We start from the raw sequence: 18,669 nt of genomic DNA, 5'->3' as shown, positions 1-18,669 counted from the left end.
TTGGTGTTGTCGGGAAACTTGATGATGGTGACATGTACAAACCCCGTTTCCATATGAGTTGGGAAATTGTGTTAGATGTAAATATAAACGGAATACAATGATTTGCAAATCCTTTTCAAGCCATATTCAGTTGAATATGCTACAAAGACAACATATTTCATGTTCAAACTGATAAACATTTGTTTTCTTGCAAAAAATCATTAACTTTAGAATTTGATGGCTGCAACACGTGACAAAGAAGTTGGGAAAGGTGGCAATAAATACTGATAAAGTTGAGGAATGCTCATCAAACACTTATTTGGAACATCCCACAGGTGTGCAGGCTAATTGGGAACAGGTGGGTGCCATGATTGGGTATAAAAGTAGATTCCATGAAATGCTCAGTCATTCACAAACAAGGATGGGGCGAGGGTCACCACTTTGTCAACAAATGCGAAAGGAATTTAGGGATTTCACCATCTACGCTCCGTAATATCATCAAAGGGTTCAGAGAATGTGGAGAAATCACTGCACGTAAGCAGCTAAGCCCGTGAACTTCCATCCCTCAGGCTGTACTGCATCAACAAGCCACATCAGTGTGTAAAGGATATCACCACATGGGCTCAGGAACACTTCAGAAACCCACTGTCAGTAACTACAGTTGGTCGCTACATCTGTAAGTGCAAGTTAAAACTCTCCTAAGCAATGCGAAAACCGTTTATCAACAACACCCAGAAACGCCGTTGGCTTCGCTGGGCCTGAGCTCATCTAAGATGGACTGATACAAAGTGGAAAAGTGTTCTGTGGTCTGACGAGTCCACATTACAAATTTTTGGGGGAAACTGTGGACGTCGTGTCCTCCGGACCAAAGAGGAAAAGAACCATCCGGATTGTTCTAGGCGCAAAGTGTAAAAGCCAGCATGTGTGATGGTATGGGGGTGTATTAGTGCCCAAGACATGGGTAACTTACACATCTGTGAAGGCACCATTAATGCTGAAAGGTACATACAGCTTTTGGAGCAACATATGTTGCCATCCAAGCAACGTTACCATGGACGCCCCTGCTTATTTCAGCAAGACAATGCCAAGCCACGTGTTACATCAACGTGGCTTCATAGTAAAAGAGTGCGGGTACTAGACTGGCCTGCCTGTAGTCCAGACATTGAAAATGTGTGGCACCTAAAATAGCAGAAGGGAGACCCCCGGACTGTTGAACAACTTAAGCTGTACATCAAGCAAGAATGGGAAAGAATTCCACCTGAGAAGCTTCAAAAATGTGTCTCCTCACTTCCCAAACCTTTACTGAGTGTTGTTAAAAGGAAAGGCCATGTAACACAGTGGTGAACATGCCCTTTCCCAACTACTTTGGCACGTGTTGCAGCCATGAAATTCTAAGTTAATTATTATTTGAAAAAAAAAAAAAAAGTTTATGAGTTTGAAATAATAATCAAATATGTTGTCTTTGTAGTGCATTCATTTGAATATGGGTTGAAAAGGATTTGCAAATCATTGTATTCCGTTTATATTTACATCTAACACCATTTCCCAACTCATATGGAAACGGGGTCTGTAGCCTACATACACCAGAGTCCATCTGGAGAGACTGGGATGATGAGACAGGGCTGCGGAGCTCGTGCTGAGCGCCGGGACGGACAAGCTTGGCTGAATGAGCGTGTATCGGACACCTCGGGTGCTTTGGACGTATCCTCGCTCATCCATGCGGACTGGACACCGGCCGAGAGTTGGTGGGCGGCCGTCGGTGGAGTCGGCTCTCTTGGTTGCTTTGTTGGGTCTGCTCTGGTCTCTGGCCATGCTCAACCTACCCCAGCAGACGATGGCGTGGAACACCACAGAGGCCACCATAGTGTATATGTTTGTTGTTGTTGTTTTACTTTTGTGGCTGTGTGTAGAAGTGACTGGTTGCATCAGCTCTGCTCTTTTAATGTCCTTTGATGTTTCCCTCTTACACACATGTTTATGTGTGCTATGGCTATGAGTTTTTTTCCCCTTGGCCTCAGTCTGGACCCCCCCCCCTGTGCTGAAAATGTTAATTTCCCCTCGGGGATTAATAAAGTATTTCTGATTGTGATTAAATGAGAAGGTTCCAACCTAAAGAGATGTGTTTCTAAGATTGATAAAATGACCATTTGAATGTGGCTGTGACGACAAGCAAAGTCTACATATGAATGTGTGGCATTCACCCTGCTCCCTGCACACCTCCTCCCCAACGTTAAACAACAAATAAAAAAATAACCGCTCCACCGGCCAGTTGAAGGCTTGCCAATGAAAAAGTGGGAGTGCAGCACCCTGCGAGCTGATTGGCTGACCCGGCCCTATGCAGACTGTCAGGAGCTGAGGATTAGAGGTGGGTCTTTATGCCTGCTGAATTATGCTGCTTGTGTACGGCAGAGGCCTTGCAGTGTTCCTTGCCCTCACAGGGAGAACACAGACAGCTCGGCGGTGACTCCAGATTAACCCATTTTCACCCCGCTGATATTATTGGCTCATCTGCGGATGTCCTTCCGCTATGGTTGTTCCGGAAACTCAGAACAAGATGTACTACCCTCCCAGTGACCTGCAGAGGGATGCTCACGTGCCCAATTTCCACTCCTATCTGGAAGCGTACAGGAAATCCATGGAGGATCCAGAAGGTAGGTCATACTGCATGTCTTTAATAGCGCCAGACTTGCAGTGTTTGCACCGCTCGGCTTGTCTGCGAGCTGGATCTGTGTGCGTTTATCTGGGCCGCGCAGGCTCCCGACACCAACAGTTGCACTATCGATGTCTTTCAGCCTTCTGGAGGGACGTCGCCGACGACTTCTTCTGGAAGAAGCCGGCCACAGGCCCCATGTTGCAGTACAACTTTGATGTGACCAAGGGGAGCATTTTTGTCAAATGCATGGAGGGGGCCAAGAGCAACGTGTGCTATAACGTGCTGGACAGACACGTGAAAGAGAAGAACCTTGGTGAAAAGGTGGCTTATTACTGGTAAGCCGCAACCAGCGTCCAGGCTGAATAACGGCCTTGAAGCGACGACCCCGCTCACAGCTATTCCGGCCTATAGTTACAGCTATGTGAACTGTGCTGAGCCCTGCGGACCAAAACAAACCTCAGTGTTAGTGCTTCAATCACTACTGACGCTCTGACAACTACACCGAGATCAGGGCTTTACAATACAGTAATGGTTCCACAAATATTATCAAAGTCTACTCTATTCTTTATGCCAACTCATAATATCAATTAAATGACACCAATTGCTTCAGTTCCCTTTTTACTTGAAATAGCATTGTAATGTATTTACAGTCTTATTCATTATATTTACAACTATACCACAATACCATACTTTTCTTTTTCTATAACTATTCTTAATAAAAACCCAAATAAAAAAATAAACTCAGCTTTTGATGACTACAAACTAGAGCTCAGCATTTTTAATTGTCATACAACAAAAACAAAATAAAAAATTAAAGCTGCAAGCAGCGATGGACGGGACCGACTTTGAGGGCTCATAAAATCCAAACCGGAGCAGTAATTAAAACTCTTTCATCAACTTTTAATCAGAAGGGTTCAATCTCTCTCCTGTGCTAATTTGAAGCCGACACGACAAACGCGCTCAGAGGAGATAATGTTTGAAAAAAGGTGACTGCTTTTACACAACTTTTGTTTTGAAGGGGGAATTGCAAACTTCCTGTTGATTTTTGCTGGGGGTTGTCTGTGTATGAAATCTAGGTCTAAGTGAGGCCTACATAGAGGTTTTTGTTTCACGTCTCTACGACATTCCTACTGGAAGTTACAGATAGTTTTGTCTGTGTTTTCTTCTCAGGGGGCGCTAGAGCGCAATTTTGAGTTTTGGGGTTTGGTTTTTTGATTAGATCGCAATTTTCGCCAGTTTGGTGAGTTTTGAAGCATGTTAAGGGGGTCAAATTACAGCTCAAAGAGGCGGCGGTATAATAATAAAACGCTAGAAATACAATAGGGTCCTCTGTCCCTAAGGGACTCTGTCCCTAACTAGTCAATGTTTGATGACTCAGAACAGAGGCTGAGCATTTTTAACTGCCATACAAGTGTCACCAATTAAAACCAATATACTATAAAACTGCTCAGGTTTGGTTGCCTCAAAGCCTTGGTTCTGCATTATCTTCCATAAACATGTAAAAATCACCTAAATAAAACCAAAATAGAATAAAACTACTCACCTTCTGGTGACCCAGAACGTATGTAGGTTAAGCAGTTTTCGCGGTCATAGAAAGGTAAAATCAACAAAATAAAAAGTAAATCGAATTAACCTACCCACTGTCATGATGTGGACTATGGCGGGTTTGTTTTTCCGAGATGCAATAAAAGTTGGAGCGGACATGGCTTGAAGGTAAGGACATATTTATTTTTTACTATAACAAAAACAACAAACTAAAGGCGCGCACAGGGCGGAGGTACAAACTTGACTATGAAACAAAAACTTGCACGTGGGCAAAAAAAACATTACGGGATACGAACAATTTGTTTTGTTTCGCATCTAAGATAAGGAAAGCCTTTAACCCCACCCTCAACCTATAATGAAGATACTGTATTGGGCTTTGGCGTAACAGACAATGCACATGATGGCACACATAGTATTTGCTGTCAACAGAAGAGGTTTAGCCAACAAGAAGCAGTCGTTCTGCACACTCAGCATTAATAGGGGTTACTGCAAGCCAGCCTTATTCACGTTTGCATTAGAGCACGTACACATGACAAATTAATTGAAATAAACAGATGCCACTGGGTAACATAGAACACAAATGTCCACTGTAGTGGACACTGGAGTTTTTACATTTGTTCAGTCTATAGTGCAGGGATATGAAATCTTTGAAGTCATCATGAAATTAAAGAAAAATCATGTAAGGCTCTGTGTACCGTATTTTTCGGACTATAAGTCGCAGTTTTTTTTCATAGTTTGGCCGGGGTTGCGACTTATACTCAGGAGCGACTTATGTGTGAAATTATTAACACATTACCGTAAAATATCAAATACCGTAATTTCCGGACTATAAGCCGCTACTTTTTCCCCTCGTTCTGGTCCCTGCGGCTTATACAAGGGTGCGGCTTATATACGGCCTGTTCTTCTCCGACACCGACGAAGAGGATTTCGGTGGTTTTAGTACGCAGGAGGAAGACGATGACACAATGATTAAAGACTGACTTTTCATATACCGGTAGTAGGCTGGTTATTTTGATAACGTACATGCGAGCACTTTGTATTACTTTGCACCGTTGTATTATTTGTACTTTGCACGAATGCTGTTCGCCATGTCAAAGATGTGAAAGTTTGATTGAATGATTGAAAGATTTATTGTTAATAAATGGGACGCTTTGCGTTCCCAAACAGTCATCTCTGTCCCGACAATCCCCTCCGTGGTAGCAGGAACCCCTATATGCTACGCTAATTACACATCAAAACCCTGCGGCTTATAGTCGGGTGCGGCTTATATATGGAGCAATCTGTATTTTCCCCTAAATTTAGCTGGTGCGGCTTATAGTCAGGTGCGGCTTATAGCCCGGAAATTACGGTAATATTATTTAGCTCATTCACGTGAGAGACTAGACCAGTGGTTCTTAACCTTGTTGGAGGTACCAAACCCCACCAGTTTCATATGCGCATTCACCGAACCCTTCTTTAGTGAAAAATAAAATGTTTTTTTTCAAATTCAAGACAAAGTTATATGTTTTTGGTAACACTTTAATATGGGGAACATATTCTAAGTAACAAAGACTTAATTTAGAGTTAGTTGGTTAGGGTTATGGTTAGAGGGTTAGGGTTATAATAAGGCCATGTCGAATAAGGCATTAATAAGTACTTAATAATGACTAGTTAAGAGCCAATATGTTACTAATTTGCATGTTAATAAGCAACTAATTAATGGTGAATTTGTTCCCCATACTAAAGTGTTACCATGTTTTTTTTTACTGGTGCATAAAATGAAGCGTGCATGAACATCACCTTGTTCAAACAACAAAACCAACAGTGTGACTTCTGCTGTTGCCGTATCCGTAATACGCCGATAGGGAGAAGTTTTTATTTACACGATGAGTCGGGTGTGTCTTGACCTCCGCCGAACCCCTGAGCCCGACTCACCGAACCCATAGGGTTCGATCGAACCCAGGTTAAGAACCACTGGACTAGACGTATAAGATTTCATGGGATTTAGCGATTAGGAGTGACAGATTGTTTGGTAAACGTATAGCATGTTCTATATGTTATAGTTATTTGAATGACTCTTACCATAATATGTTACTTTAACATACCAGTTGGTTATTTATGCCTCATATAACGTACACTTATTCAGCCTGTTGTTCACTATTTTTTAGACATTTTAAATTGCCTTTGAATGAATGAATGAATGAATGAATGAATGAATGAAATAAGTTTATTTCGGTCATATGATCAACCATCAACCATTAACCATTTTGTGTGAGCAGTTTAAGAGTACAGATTATACATATATAACAATCATACACATTTACACACAAAAAGAAAAAGGAATAGGCTGAAGCCAAGGCTTATATTTGCCTATCCTATACATTCACTGAAAATAAGATTACCTGGAACATCAACGTTAAAAAGAAGAAGAAAAAAAAATCAATGGGATGAAAGTAATTGTTGCTATATTTTATCATTTTCAATTATTTCATCCTTTAAATGTTTTCTTAAACCTTAACAAAGAAGTACATGTCTTCAGCTCATCACTGAGCTTGTTCCACCACTTAACTCCTAAAACTGAAATACATTTGTATTTTATATTCCTTCTTGCTTTACCAATTTCAAAAATCAATATCCCCCGTAAATTATAGTTTTCTCCTCTTAGTTGAAATAACCTAAGAATTAGAGATGTCCGATAATATCGGCCTGCCGATATATGCGTTAAAATGTAATATCGGAAATTATCGGTATCGTTTTTTTTATTATCGGTATCAGTTTTTTTGTTTGTTTTTTTAATTAAATCCACATAAAAAACACAAGATACACTTACAATTAGTGCACCAACCCAAAAAACCTCCCTCCCCCATTTACACTCATTCACACAAAAGGGTTGTTTCTTTCTGTTATTAATATTCTGCTTCCTACATTATATATCAATATATATCAATACAGTCTGCAAGGGATACAGTCCGTAAGCACACATGATTGTGCGTGCTGCTGCTCCACTAATAGTACTAACCTTTAACACTTCATTTGACTCATTTTCATTCATTACTAGTTTCTATGTAACTGTTTTTATATTGTTGTACTTTCTTTTTTATTCAAGAAAATGTTTTTAATTTAGTTATCTTATTTTACTAATTTTTTAAAAAAGTACCTTATCTTCACCATACCTGGTTGTCCAAATTAGGCATAATAATGTGTTAATTCCACGACTGCATATATCGGTTGATATCGGTATCGGTTGATATCGGTATCGGTAATTAAAGAGTTGGACAATATCGGAATATCGGATATCGGCAAAAAGCCATTATCGGACATCCCTACTAAGAATACAAGCTGGAAGGCAGTTGTTCTTTACTCCAAACATCATTTCCATTGTTTTTAAAAACACAATATCTGAAAATTTGAACACATTAGAACTTATAAATAATGGATTGGTATGTTCATAGTAGCACGCTTTGTGTATTATTCTAATGACCCTTTTTTGAAGTTTAGTAATTGGGTCTACGTTTGTTCTATAAACATTTCCCCAAACTTCAACACAATATGTTAAATATGGAAAAATAAAAGAATAATATAACATATGCAGACATTTCTTATTCAGCATGTGTTTTACTTTATAAAGAATAGAAATGGATTTGGATATTTTTCCCATGATATATTTCAAATGTCTATTCTTGCTGTTGGCTTTTATCAAATACATTTCCCCAAAAAATGCGACTTATACTCCAGTGCGACTTATATATGTTGTTTTTCTTCTTTATTATGCATTTTCGGCCGGTGCGACTTATACTCCGGGGCGACTTATAGTCTGAAAAATACGGTACCTACAGTACGTCATGTTATAGTACATTGTCTAACCTTGTTGTTTGGGATCTTCTAAGGGAAGGCAACTCCTCGGACCAGCACATGGCCATCACGTACAGCCAGCTACTGAGCCAGGTTTGCCGCTGTGCCAACGTCCTCAAACAAATGGGTGAGAAGCTCAAGTCTTCACTTTTCAGAAAAAAAAAACATTGGATTCATTCAAAGTATAAATTGCAGACGAGGATGTGTAAATGCATCATTTTAAAGAAGCAAAAATCAATATATTGTAGCTGCATAAATGCTGTTTGTCTGGGTTTTCCCTATGAAGGTGTGAAAAAGGGAGACAGGGTGTCCATCTACCTGCCCATGATTCCAGAACTGGTCTACACCATGTTGGCCTGTGCCAGGATAGGTGCTGTTCATTCTGTTGTGGTAAGTATAGTTCTTAATGAAGGGTAACTTCCAATGTTGTTATACAGTGTGTTATGATCCACTGCCCGGATTATAGTCTGTTAAAGTTTTTCGAGTCACTTGTGTTTTCTGTTAGTTTTGGACTCCTTTAGTTCCTGTTTGTGCACCTCTGAATTGGTTACCATAGCTACTTATTATTTTCACCTGCCGCTTGTGTTCAGGACGCGCATCTGTTTGTAATCCGAGACATTATTTAAGCCTGCCTTTGCCAGTCAGTCGGTCTGGCTTCTTTGTTTGCTTTACGCAACGGCTACGTTCGATGTTTTCTACTTCCCTGTGCGTGTCTTACGCTAAGTCCCGTCTTAGTGTTTTCCTTGTGAGCTATTCCGCTAGCTTTCCGTGTGTTAGGCACGCTTTGTTCGGTTTGTTCCTGTCTTCGTTTTATGATTTATGAGAATAAATCATGTTCCTACCTGCACGTCCTGTCCGGAGTCGTCCGTTTGCATCCCGGGAGAACGAACCTCGCAGCAACATGCGACCCCGTTGTAACACGGTGCATCTGAAAAGTACTCACAGCGCTTCACTTTTTCCAAATATTATTATGTTACAGCCTTTTTCCAAAATGCACCGTATTTTTCGGAGTATAAGTCGCTCCGGAGTATAAGTCGCACCGGCCGAAAATGCATAATAAAGAAGGAAAAAAACATATATAAGTCGCATTTTTGGGGGAAATGTATTTGATAAAAGCCAACACCAAGAATAGACATTTGAAAGGCAATTTAAAATGTCTAAAGAATAGTGAACAACAGGCTGAATAAGTGTACGTTATATGAGGCATAAATAACCAACTGGTATGTTAACGTAACATATTATGGTAAGAGTCATTCTAATAACTATAACATATAGAACATGCTATACGTTTACCAAACAATCTGTCACTCCTAATCGCTAAATCCCATGAAATCTTATACGTCTAGTCTCTTACGTGAATGACATCAATAATATTATTTGATATTTTACGCTAATGTGTTAATCATTTCACACATAAGTCGCTCCTGAGTATAAGTCGCACCCCCGGCCAAACTATGAAAAAAACTGCGATTTATAGTCCGAAAAATACGGTAAAAAATTCATTTTTGTTCTCAAAATTCTGTGAAAAGTTTTTTTGTTTTTTTTGCAAATGTATTTTAGAAAAAAAAAAAAAATTTAAAACTGTTCTTAAAGGCCTACTGAAAGCCACTACTAGCGACCACGCAGTCTGATAGTTTATATATCAATGATGAAATCTTAACATTGCAACACATGCCAATACGGCCGGGTTAACTTATAAAGTGACATTTTAAAATTCCCGCCACACTTCCGGTTGAAAAACTCCTTTGGATATGATTTATGCGCGTGACGTCATAAAATGCACGGAAGTGTTTGGACCCCATCGGACCCGATACAAAAACCTCTTGTTTTCTTCGACAAAATTCCACAGTATTCTGGACATCTGTGTTGGTGAATCTTTTGCAATTTGTTTAATGAACAATGGAGGCAGCAAAGAAGAACGTTGTAGGTGGGATGGATCGGTGTATTAGCGGCTAAGTACAATACTTACAGCAACACAACAAGGACTACTTACTACGCCTAGCCGATGCTTGCCGCCAAACCCACGGATGAAGTCCTTCGTCGCGCCGTCGATCGCTGGAACGCAGGTGAGCACGGCTGTTGATGGGAAGATGAGGGCTGGCTGGCGTAGGTGGAGCGCTAATGTTTTATCATAGTTCTGTGAGGTCCGGTTGCTAAGTTGCTAAATTAGCCTTAGCGTCGTTAGCAACAGCATTGTTAAGCCTTACCAGGCTGAGAATTTTTAACCGTGTAGTTACATGTACATGGTTTAACAGCATTGTTGGTCTTCTGTCTATCCTTCCAGTCAGGGGTTTATTTATTTTGTTTCTATCTTCATTTGAGAACGATGCTAGCACGTTAGCTCAGTAGCTAAGTGTGTCACCGATGTATTGTCGTGGAGATAAAAGGCACTGAAGGTCCATTTCGCGTTCTCGACTCTCATTTTCAAGAGGATATAGTATCCCAGGTGGTTTAAAATACAAATCTGTGATCCACAATAAAAAAAGGAGAGTGTGGAATCCAATGAGCCAGCTTGTACCTAAGTTACGGTCAGAGCGAAAAAAGATACGTCCATCACTGCCTCTCCAGTCCTTCACTGTAACGTTCCTCATCTACGAATCTTTCATCCTCGCTCAAATTAATGGGGTAATCATCACTTTCTCGGTCCGAATCTCTCTCGCTCCATTGTAAACAACGGGGAATTGTGAGGAATACTAGCTCCTGTGACGTCACGCTACTTCCGCTACAGGCAAGGCTTTTTTTTATCAGCGAGCAAAAGTTGCGAACTTTATCGTCGATTTTCTCTACTAAATCCTTTCAGCAAAAATATGGCAATATCGCCAAGCATGAAGTGCTCTAAAACTTGCTGGTAGACGGCTGCGTTTACCCTGGAAAAAAGAGCTGGACTGCTGCTGAGTGGTCCAAAGTCATGTTTTCTGACGAAAGCAAATTTTGAATTTCCTTTGGAAATCAAGGTCCCAGAGTCTGGAGGAAGACAGGAGAGGCACAGGATCCACGTTGCCTGAAGTCTAGTGTAAAGTTTCCACCATCAGTGATGGTTTGGGGTGCCATGTCATCTGCTGGTGTCGGTCCACTCTGTTTCCTGAGATCCAGGGTCAACGCAGCCGTCTACCAGCAAGTTTTAGAGCACTTCATGCTTCCTGCTGCTGACCTGCTCTATGGAGATGGAGATTTCAAGTTCCAACAGGACTTGGCGCCTGCACACAGCGCAAAATCTACCCGTGCCTGGTTTACGGACCATGGTATTTCTGTTCTAAATTGGCCCGCCAACTCCCCTGACCTTAGCCCCATAGAAAATCTGTGGGGTATTGTGAAAAGGAAGATGCAGAATGCCAGACCCAAAAACGCAGAAGAGTTGAAGGCCACTATCAGAGCAACCTGGGCTCTCATAACACCTGAGCAGTGCCAGAAACTCATGGACTCCATGCCACGCCGCATTAACGCAGTAATTGAGGCAAAAGGAGCTCCAACCAAGTATTGAGTATTGTACATGCTCATATTTTTCATTTTCATACTTTTCAGTTGGCCAACATTTCTAAAAATCCCTTTTTTGTATTAGCCTTAAGTAATATTCTAATTTTGTGACACACGGAATTTTGGATTTTCATTTGTTGCCACTTCAAATCATCAAAATTAAATGAAATAAACATTTGAATGCATCAGTCTGTGTGCAATGAATAAATATAATGTACAAGTTACACCTTTTGAATGCAATTACTGAAATAAATCAAGTTTTTCAAAATATTCTAATTTACTGGCTTTTACCTGTATATGTATGTGTGGGAAAAATTACAAGACTATTTCATCTCTACAGGCCTGTTTCATGAGGGGTTTTCCTCAATCCTCAGGAGGAAAACCCCTCATGAAACAGGCCTGTAGAGATGAAATAGTCTTGTGATTTTTCCCACACATACATATTACGCTCTACCACGGCATCGAGCACTATTTTTTGGATATCTAATTAAGACATATATATATATATATATATATATATATATATATATATATATATATATATATATATATATATATATATATATATATATATATATATACAGTGGGGCAAAAAAGTATTTAGTCAGCCACCCATTGATTGTCAATGGGTGGCTAACTAAATACTTTTTTGCCCCACTGTATATATATATATATATATATATATATATATATATATATATATATATATATATATATATATATATATATATATATATATATATATATATATATATATATATACATAAATAATCCGTTCATGAATGAGTATATCCGTTCGGCCACCGTGTTCAATGGAGAAGTCTGATCTACAAAATGTGCAAGCAACACCCTTCCCCTTTGAGCTGTCCTGGATGAACTGAAATTATTTTTTTCCAATCATTTTGGAACTTGCAAGCGTACTTCTTCTTCTTACTCGTCGTCGCCACGTCTCTTCTTCGTTCTTCTGCTTCGTCTCTGTTACATTTTCAGACATTACTACTTGCCGTAGTTTTGAAGCAATGCATGATGGGAATCCGGATGTTGTGTGTCAGTGTATTAACGTGCCGGCTGGAATAAACACACGCTGAGAAATAGCTCCGATGCCTGCCTACTTTATGGGTTATAGATAAACCTATGGATAACGGAGACATATATAATAGTGAGAGAGGACGCTAAAGGCACGCCCCCGATATTGTTGTCCGGGTGGAAATCGGGAGAAATTCGGGAGAATGGTTGTCCCGGCACTGAAATTCGGGAGTTTCCCGGGGAAATCGGGAGGTTTGGCAAGTATGCCCATCTTACCTGATGAGGCTTGAGAGGTGCTGCAAAGAGGAATGGGTCAACTGCCCAAAAATAGGTGTGCTAAGCTTGTGGCATCGTATTTATAAAGACTTGAGGCTGTAATAGCTGCCAAAGGATCATCAACAAAGTATTGAGCAAAGGCTGTGCACGGCAAAAAGTCAGTGTTCAAACACAAGTTAGGGGCATTTTACTAGAACTAAGCAAAATTATCTGCCAATACAACAAGAAAATGTGGCTTGTCAAGACTTTCCAAAACAAGTAAAATGAGCTAACCTCAATGAACCCAAAAATACCTTAAAATAAGTATATTCTCACTAATAACAAGTGCACTTTTCTTGATAGAAAAAACAAATATGAGACCTTTTTTCTCAATATGTTGAAAAATATTCTTAAATGAAGTAAATGCTAGTGCCATTATCTTGACATAATGATATGCGCTCGGCATTACATTTCTTGCATTTTCCCATCGATAACATGATATCATCACGCCAAGTGCGTGCTCTTTCAGTCAATTAGTGCGCAAGGAATATATATATATATATATATATATATATATATATATATATATATATATATATATATATATATATATATATATATATATATATATATATATATATATATATACACACCGTAATTTCCGGACTATAAGCCGCTACTTTTTCCCCTCGTTCTGGTCCCTGCGGCTTATACAAGGGTGCGGCTTATATACGGCCTGTTCTTCTCCGACACCGACAAAGAGGATTTCGGTGGTTTTAGTACGCAGGAGGAAGACGATGACACAATGATTAAAGACTGACTTTTCATATACCGGTAGGCTGGTTATTTTGATAACGTACAGGCGAGCACTTTGTATTACTTTGCACCGTTGTATTATTTGTACTCTGCACGAATGCTGTTCGCCATGTCAAAGATGTGAAAGTTTGATTGAATGATTGAAAGATTTATAGTTAATAAATGGGACGCTTTGCGTTCCCAAACAGTCATCTCTGTCCCGACAATCCCCTCCGTGGTAGCAGGAACCCCTATATACTACGCTAATTACACATCAAAACCCTGCGGCTTATAGTCGGGTGCGGCTTATATGTGGAGCAATCTGTATTTTCCCCTAGCTGGTGCGGCTTATAGTCAGGTGCGGCTTATAGTCCGGAAATTACGGTAGTTATTTATATATATATATATATATATATATATATATATATATATATATATATATATATATATATATATATATATATATATATATATATATATATATATATATATATATTTACAGCCCGGCCCCCGACCACATTTTTTGATTGTAATTTTGAAGAATTCATCTGAATGTGCATGAACTATTACTGTTCAAAATAGTTTGAAATGTCACATGTTAAATGTTTAAATATTAACTGTCAGTTTACTGTACTGTGCCAACTGTACTACTATATGAGTACGTATGTTCTATTGTTTCATCGAAAATAAAACAGCAAAGTCCATTTGGCTGTCATCCGTTTTAATTATGAGTCATGATTTTTTTATTTCATGCTTGAAATAAGAAATGATTACTTTAAAAAAATAGTTTTATACTTGTGAGTGTTGACACAGCTTTGCAACAGTTGATATTCTAGTTTCAAGCATGTTTTACTCAATATAGCTCATCAAATCTCAGCAACAAGCTGTAATATCTTACTGACATCATTTAGGAGCAAAACACTTAAAACAAGTAAAACACTCTAACATAAAATCTGCTTAGTGAGAAGAATTCTCTTATCAGACAGAAAATAAGCAAAAATCAGCCTTATTTGAGATATTTCATCTTACTTAGATTTCAGTTTTTGCAGTGTGAATACGTTTTGTTTTTAATTTTTTTATTTAAAATACATTTGCAAAGTTTTTTGTGTGTTTTTTTAAATTTTTTAAACCTTCTCATGTTGTCATTACGGAGTGCAGTCTGTCGAATTTTGAGGACAAAAATGTGTTAATTCCATTTTGGAATAAGGGAAAAAAGGGAAGCGCTTTGAACACTGTAAATTAAAAGAAGACTACTGTATATGGACACCAATATTGGAACATGACACCTACAGGAGGTGCAACAAGTCCCACTGACTCATGTCCCAAGACTCAATTTCACATGTAAGCTGCGAGCCAAAGCTCCAGTCAGACATTTAAGTGCACGATCCACCAACATGTAGCTCGTTTGCCGCTTTGCCCAAAGAAAAGCATCAGATTTTAAACACTTCGTCCCACTTTGTGAGAAAACCGCATCTGCAGCACACTATATCGGTCAGGCTGTATCCAGATTCCAGTCCAACCTCATTCTCTCTTTGTGCAAAGGTTATAAAGCTAAAAATATCTCCTCAGTGCTCCAAGGTATTCTCACACCACATTTGAAGGCCTGTTTAATGGCACCACTATATTTAAGCTCTTCCTTGTGTTCAACCTGTGACACCAAAGAATCCAAACAATACATCATTCATTTGTTTTGAAATGTTTTTTGGCACAATTTGTCTCCTTTGCTGCCTCTTTATTCTTGAGGTAGACAAGCACAGGGAAAAAACTGATATCATCAGTGGTAGAAATAGGAGTTTGCACACCCTTAAACAAGAAAAGTTAAAAATTTTTAGCAAAAGGCAAAACCAGACAGGAGACGAAAAAAAAACACTTGGGCAAACCAAAATATGGGTAGACGCCTGTCCGCTTAGGGAGGGTAATCCCGAATCCCTGAAGCATCAGATGTGAGCATTCTGAAAGTACCCTATAATGCCAAAAGTATCTGGCCAATGTTGCGTCTGACCAGTCTCCCTCTCAGGGTATTTAAATCACCGGTCAATCCCAAGTTCTTTAGATGACATATATGCTGAGTAAGAAGGACCATCAAGACAGAATAGGAATATTATCAAGTTTTGCTGAAGCTTTAGGAGACCAGTACACACCAATGCGGTCATACCGACATCTCGAAATGGTCTAACATTCAAACAGCCCCCACCCTGTCCAGAAAGGAATACACTACCGTTCAAAAGTTTGGGGTCACCCAAACAATTTTGTGGAATAGCCTTCATTTCTAAGAACAAGAATAGACTGTGGAGTTTCAGATGAAAGTTTTCTTTTCTAGCCATTTTGAGCGTTTAATTGACCCCACAAATGTGATGCTCCAGAAAGTCAATCTGCTCAAAGGAAGGTCAGTTTTGTAGCTTCTGTAACGAGCTAAAGTGTTTTCAGATGTGTGAACATGATTGCACAAGGGTTTTCTAATCATCAATTAGCCTTCTGAGCCAATGAGCAAACACATTGTACCATTAGAACACTGGAGTGATAGTTGCTGGAAATGGGCCTCTATACACCTATGTAGATATTGCACCAAAAAGCAGACATTTGCAGCTAGAATAGTCATTTACCACATTAGCAATGTATAGAGTGTATTTCTTTCAAGTTAAGACTAGTTTAAAGTTATCTTCATTGAAAAGTACAGTGCTTTTCCTTCAAAAATAAGGACATTTACATGTGACCCCAAACTTTTGAACGGTAGTGTATATGCTGAGTAAGAAGGACCATCAAGACAGAATAGGAATATTATCAAGTTTTGCTGAAGCTTTTGGAGACCAGCACACACCAATGCGGTCATACCGACGTCTCGAAATGGTCTAACATTTAAACAGCCCCCACCCTGTCCAGAAAGGAATACAGCCTCATTGTTCGATTACGGATAAGATATAAAGGGAGTACTCCAACTCCCACATTCCAACCCTTCAAGGTAAAGCACACAGTTTACTTGCGGACATAAGCTACAAACATAGAAAGAGTACAAATGGAAAAATACGAGCTGCTTTAAACATGACTATGAATAAAGAAAGAGCTCTTAAACATACACTACCGTTCAAAAGTTTGGGGTCACATGTAAATGTCCTTATTTTTGAAGGAAAAGCACTGTACTTTTCAATGAAGATAACTTTAAACTAGTCTTAACTTGAAAGAAATACACTCTATACATTGCTAATGTGCTAAATGACTATTCTAGCTGCAAATGTCTGCTTTTTGGTGCAATATCTACATAGGTGTATAGAGGCCCGTTTCCAGCAACTATCACTCCAGTGTTCTAATGGTACAATGTGTTTGCTCATTGGCTCAGAAGGCTAATTGATGATTAGAAAACCCTTGTGCAATCATGTTCACACATCTGAAAACACTTTAGCTCGTTACAGAAGCTACAAAACTGACCTTCCTTTGAGCAGATTGAGTTTCTGGAGCATCACATTTGTGGGGTCAATTAAACGCTCAAAATGGCCAGAAAAAGAGAACTTTCATCTGAAACTCGACAGTCTATTCTTGTTCTTAGAAATGAAGGCTATTCCACTAAATTGTTTGGGTGACCCCAAACTTTTGAACGGTAGTGTATGTGCATTCTCCACACCACCCATCCAAATGATGAGAATCAGGTGTCCTAATCACTTGGCCCAGGTGTATCAAATCAAGCACTCAGGCATGGAGATGGTTTCTCCAAACATTTGTGAAAGAATGGGCCGCTCTCAGTGATTTCCAGCATGGAACGGTCATAGGATGCCACCTGTGCAACAAATCCAGCCATGAAATGTCCTCGCTCCTAAATATTCCAAAGTCAACTTTATATATTCATTTATTCTAAGAAAATGGAAGAGTGTGGGAACAACAGCAAGTCAGCCACCAAGTGGTAGGCCACGTAAACTGACAGAGAGGGGTCAGCGGATGCTGAAGCGCATAGTGCAAAGACTTTCTGCTGCTACAGAGCTCCAAACTTCATGTGACCTTCCAATTAGCCCACGTACAGTACGCAGAGAGCTTCACGGAATGGGTTTCCATGGCCGAGCAGCTGCATCTAAGCCATACATCACCAAGTCCAATGCAAAGCGTGGGCTCTAGGGCAGTGGAGATGCGTTCTCTGGCAATCTGATGGACGAGTCTGGGTTTGGAGGTTGCCAGGAGAACGCCACTTTTCGGACTGTGTGAAATTTGCTGGAGGAGGAATTATGGTGTGGGGTTGTTTTTCAGGAGTTGGGCTTGGCCCGTTAGTTCCAGTGGAAGGAACTTTGAATGCTCCAGGATAACAAAACATTTTGGACAATTCCATGCTCCCAACCTTGTGGGAACAGTTTGGAGCCGGGCCCCTTCCTCTTCCAACATGACTGTGCATCCATAAAGACATGGATGACAGAGTCTGGTGTGGATGAACTTGACTGGCCTGCACAGAGTCCTGACCTGGACCCAATAGAACACCTTTGGGATGAATTAGAACGGAGACTGAGGCCACACATCAGTGTGTGACCTCACCAATGGTCGAAAATTGCAATAAACACACTCCGCGACCTTGTAGACAGCCTTCCCAGAAGAGTTGAAGCTGTAATAGCTGCAAAAGGTGGACCGACATCATATTGAACCCTATGGGTTAGGAATGGGATGGCACTTCAAGTTACCGTAATATGTGGGTCAAGGCAGGTGGCCAAATACTTTTGGCAATATAGTGGAGATACCGGTGTCTCCCAACTGCCACTACTAGGCAGTACTGCTGATTGATACCAGCTGGGCCCAATTGCTCCATTGCCAGTGCCACGCCCAACTAGGGATGTCCGATAATATCGGACTGCCGATATTATCGGCCGATAAATGCTTTAAAATGTAATATCGTAAATTATCTGTATCGGTTTCAAAATGATCGGTTTCAAAAAGTAAAATGTATGACTTTTTAAAACGCCGCTGTGTACACGGACGTAGGGAGAAGTTCAGAGCGCCAATAAACCTTAAAGGCACTGCCTTTGCGTGCCGGCCCAGTCACATAATATCTACGGCTTTTCACACACACACAAGTGAATGCAAGGCATACTTGGTCAACAGCCATACAGGTCACACTGAAGGTGGCCGTATAAACAACTTTA

The 18,669-nt window shown here is 39.9% G+C and overlaps 1 protein-coding gene across 1 annotated transcript in view; it reads left to right on the top strand.

Annotated features, from left to right (window-relative positions):
• Positions 1 to 2,365: 2,365 nt before the first annotated feature.
• The window catches only part of acss2l (acyl-CoA synthetase short chain family member 2 like), a 46,291-nt gene continuing 29,987 nt past the window's right edge, over positions 2,366 to 18,669 (top strand). Inside the window, exons 1-4 of the mRNA XM_062023289.1 lie at positions 2,366 to 2,630; positions 2,772 to 2,967; positions 8,044 to 8,135; positions 8,295 to 8,398. Of these exons, the coding sequence (XP_061879273.1) occupies positions 2,507 to 2,630; positions 2,772 to 2,967; positions 8,044 to 8,135; positions 8,295 to 8,398 (516 nt within the window). The 5' untranslated portion in view covers positions 2,366 to 2,506. The remainder of the gene's footprint in view (positions 2,631 to 2,771; positions 2,968 to 8,043; positions 8,136 to 8,294; positions 8,399 to 18,669) is intronic.

The sequence above is a fragment of the Entelurus aequoreus genome, linkage group LG16, assembly GCF_033978785.1.
Source record: "Entelurus aequoreus isolate RoL-2023_Sb linkage group LG16, RoL_Eaeq_v1.1, whole genome shotgun sequence".
Classification (NCBI taxonomy): Eukaryota; Metazoa; Chordata; class Actinopteri; order Syngnathiformes; family Syngnathidae; genus Entelurus; species Entelurus aequoreus.
This window is presented reverse-complemented; position numbering and strand designations above follow the sequence as displayed.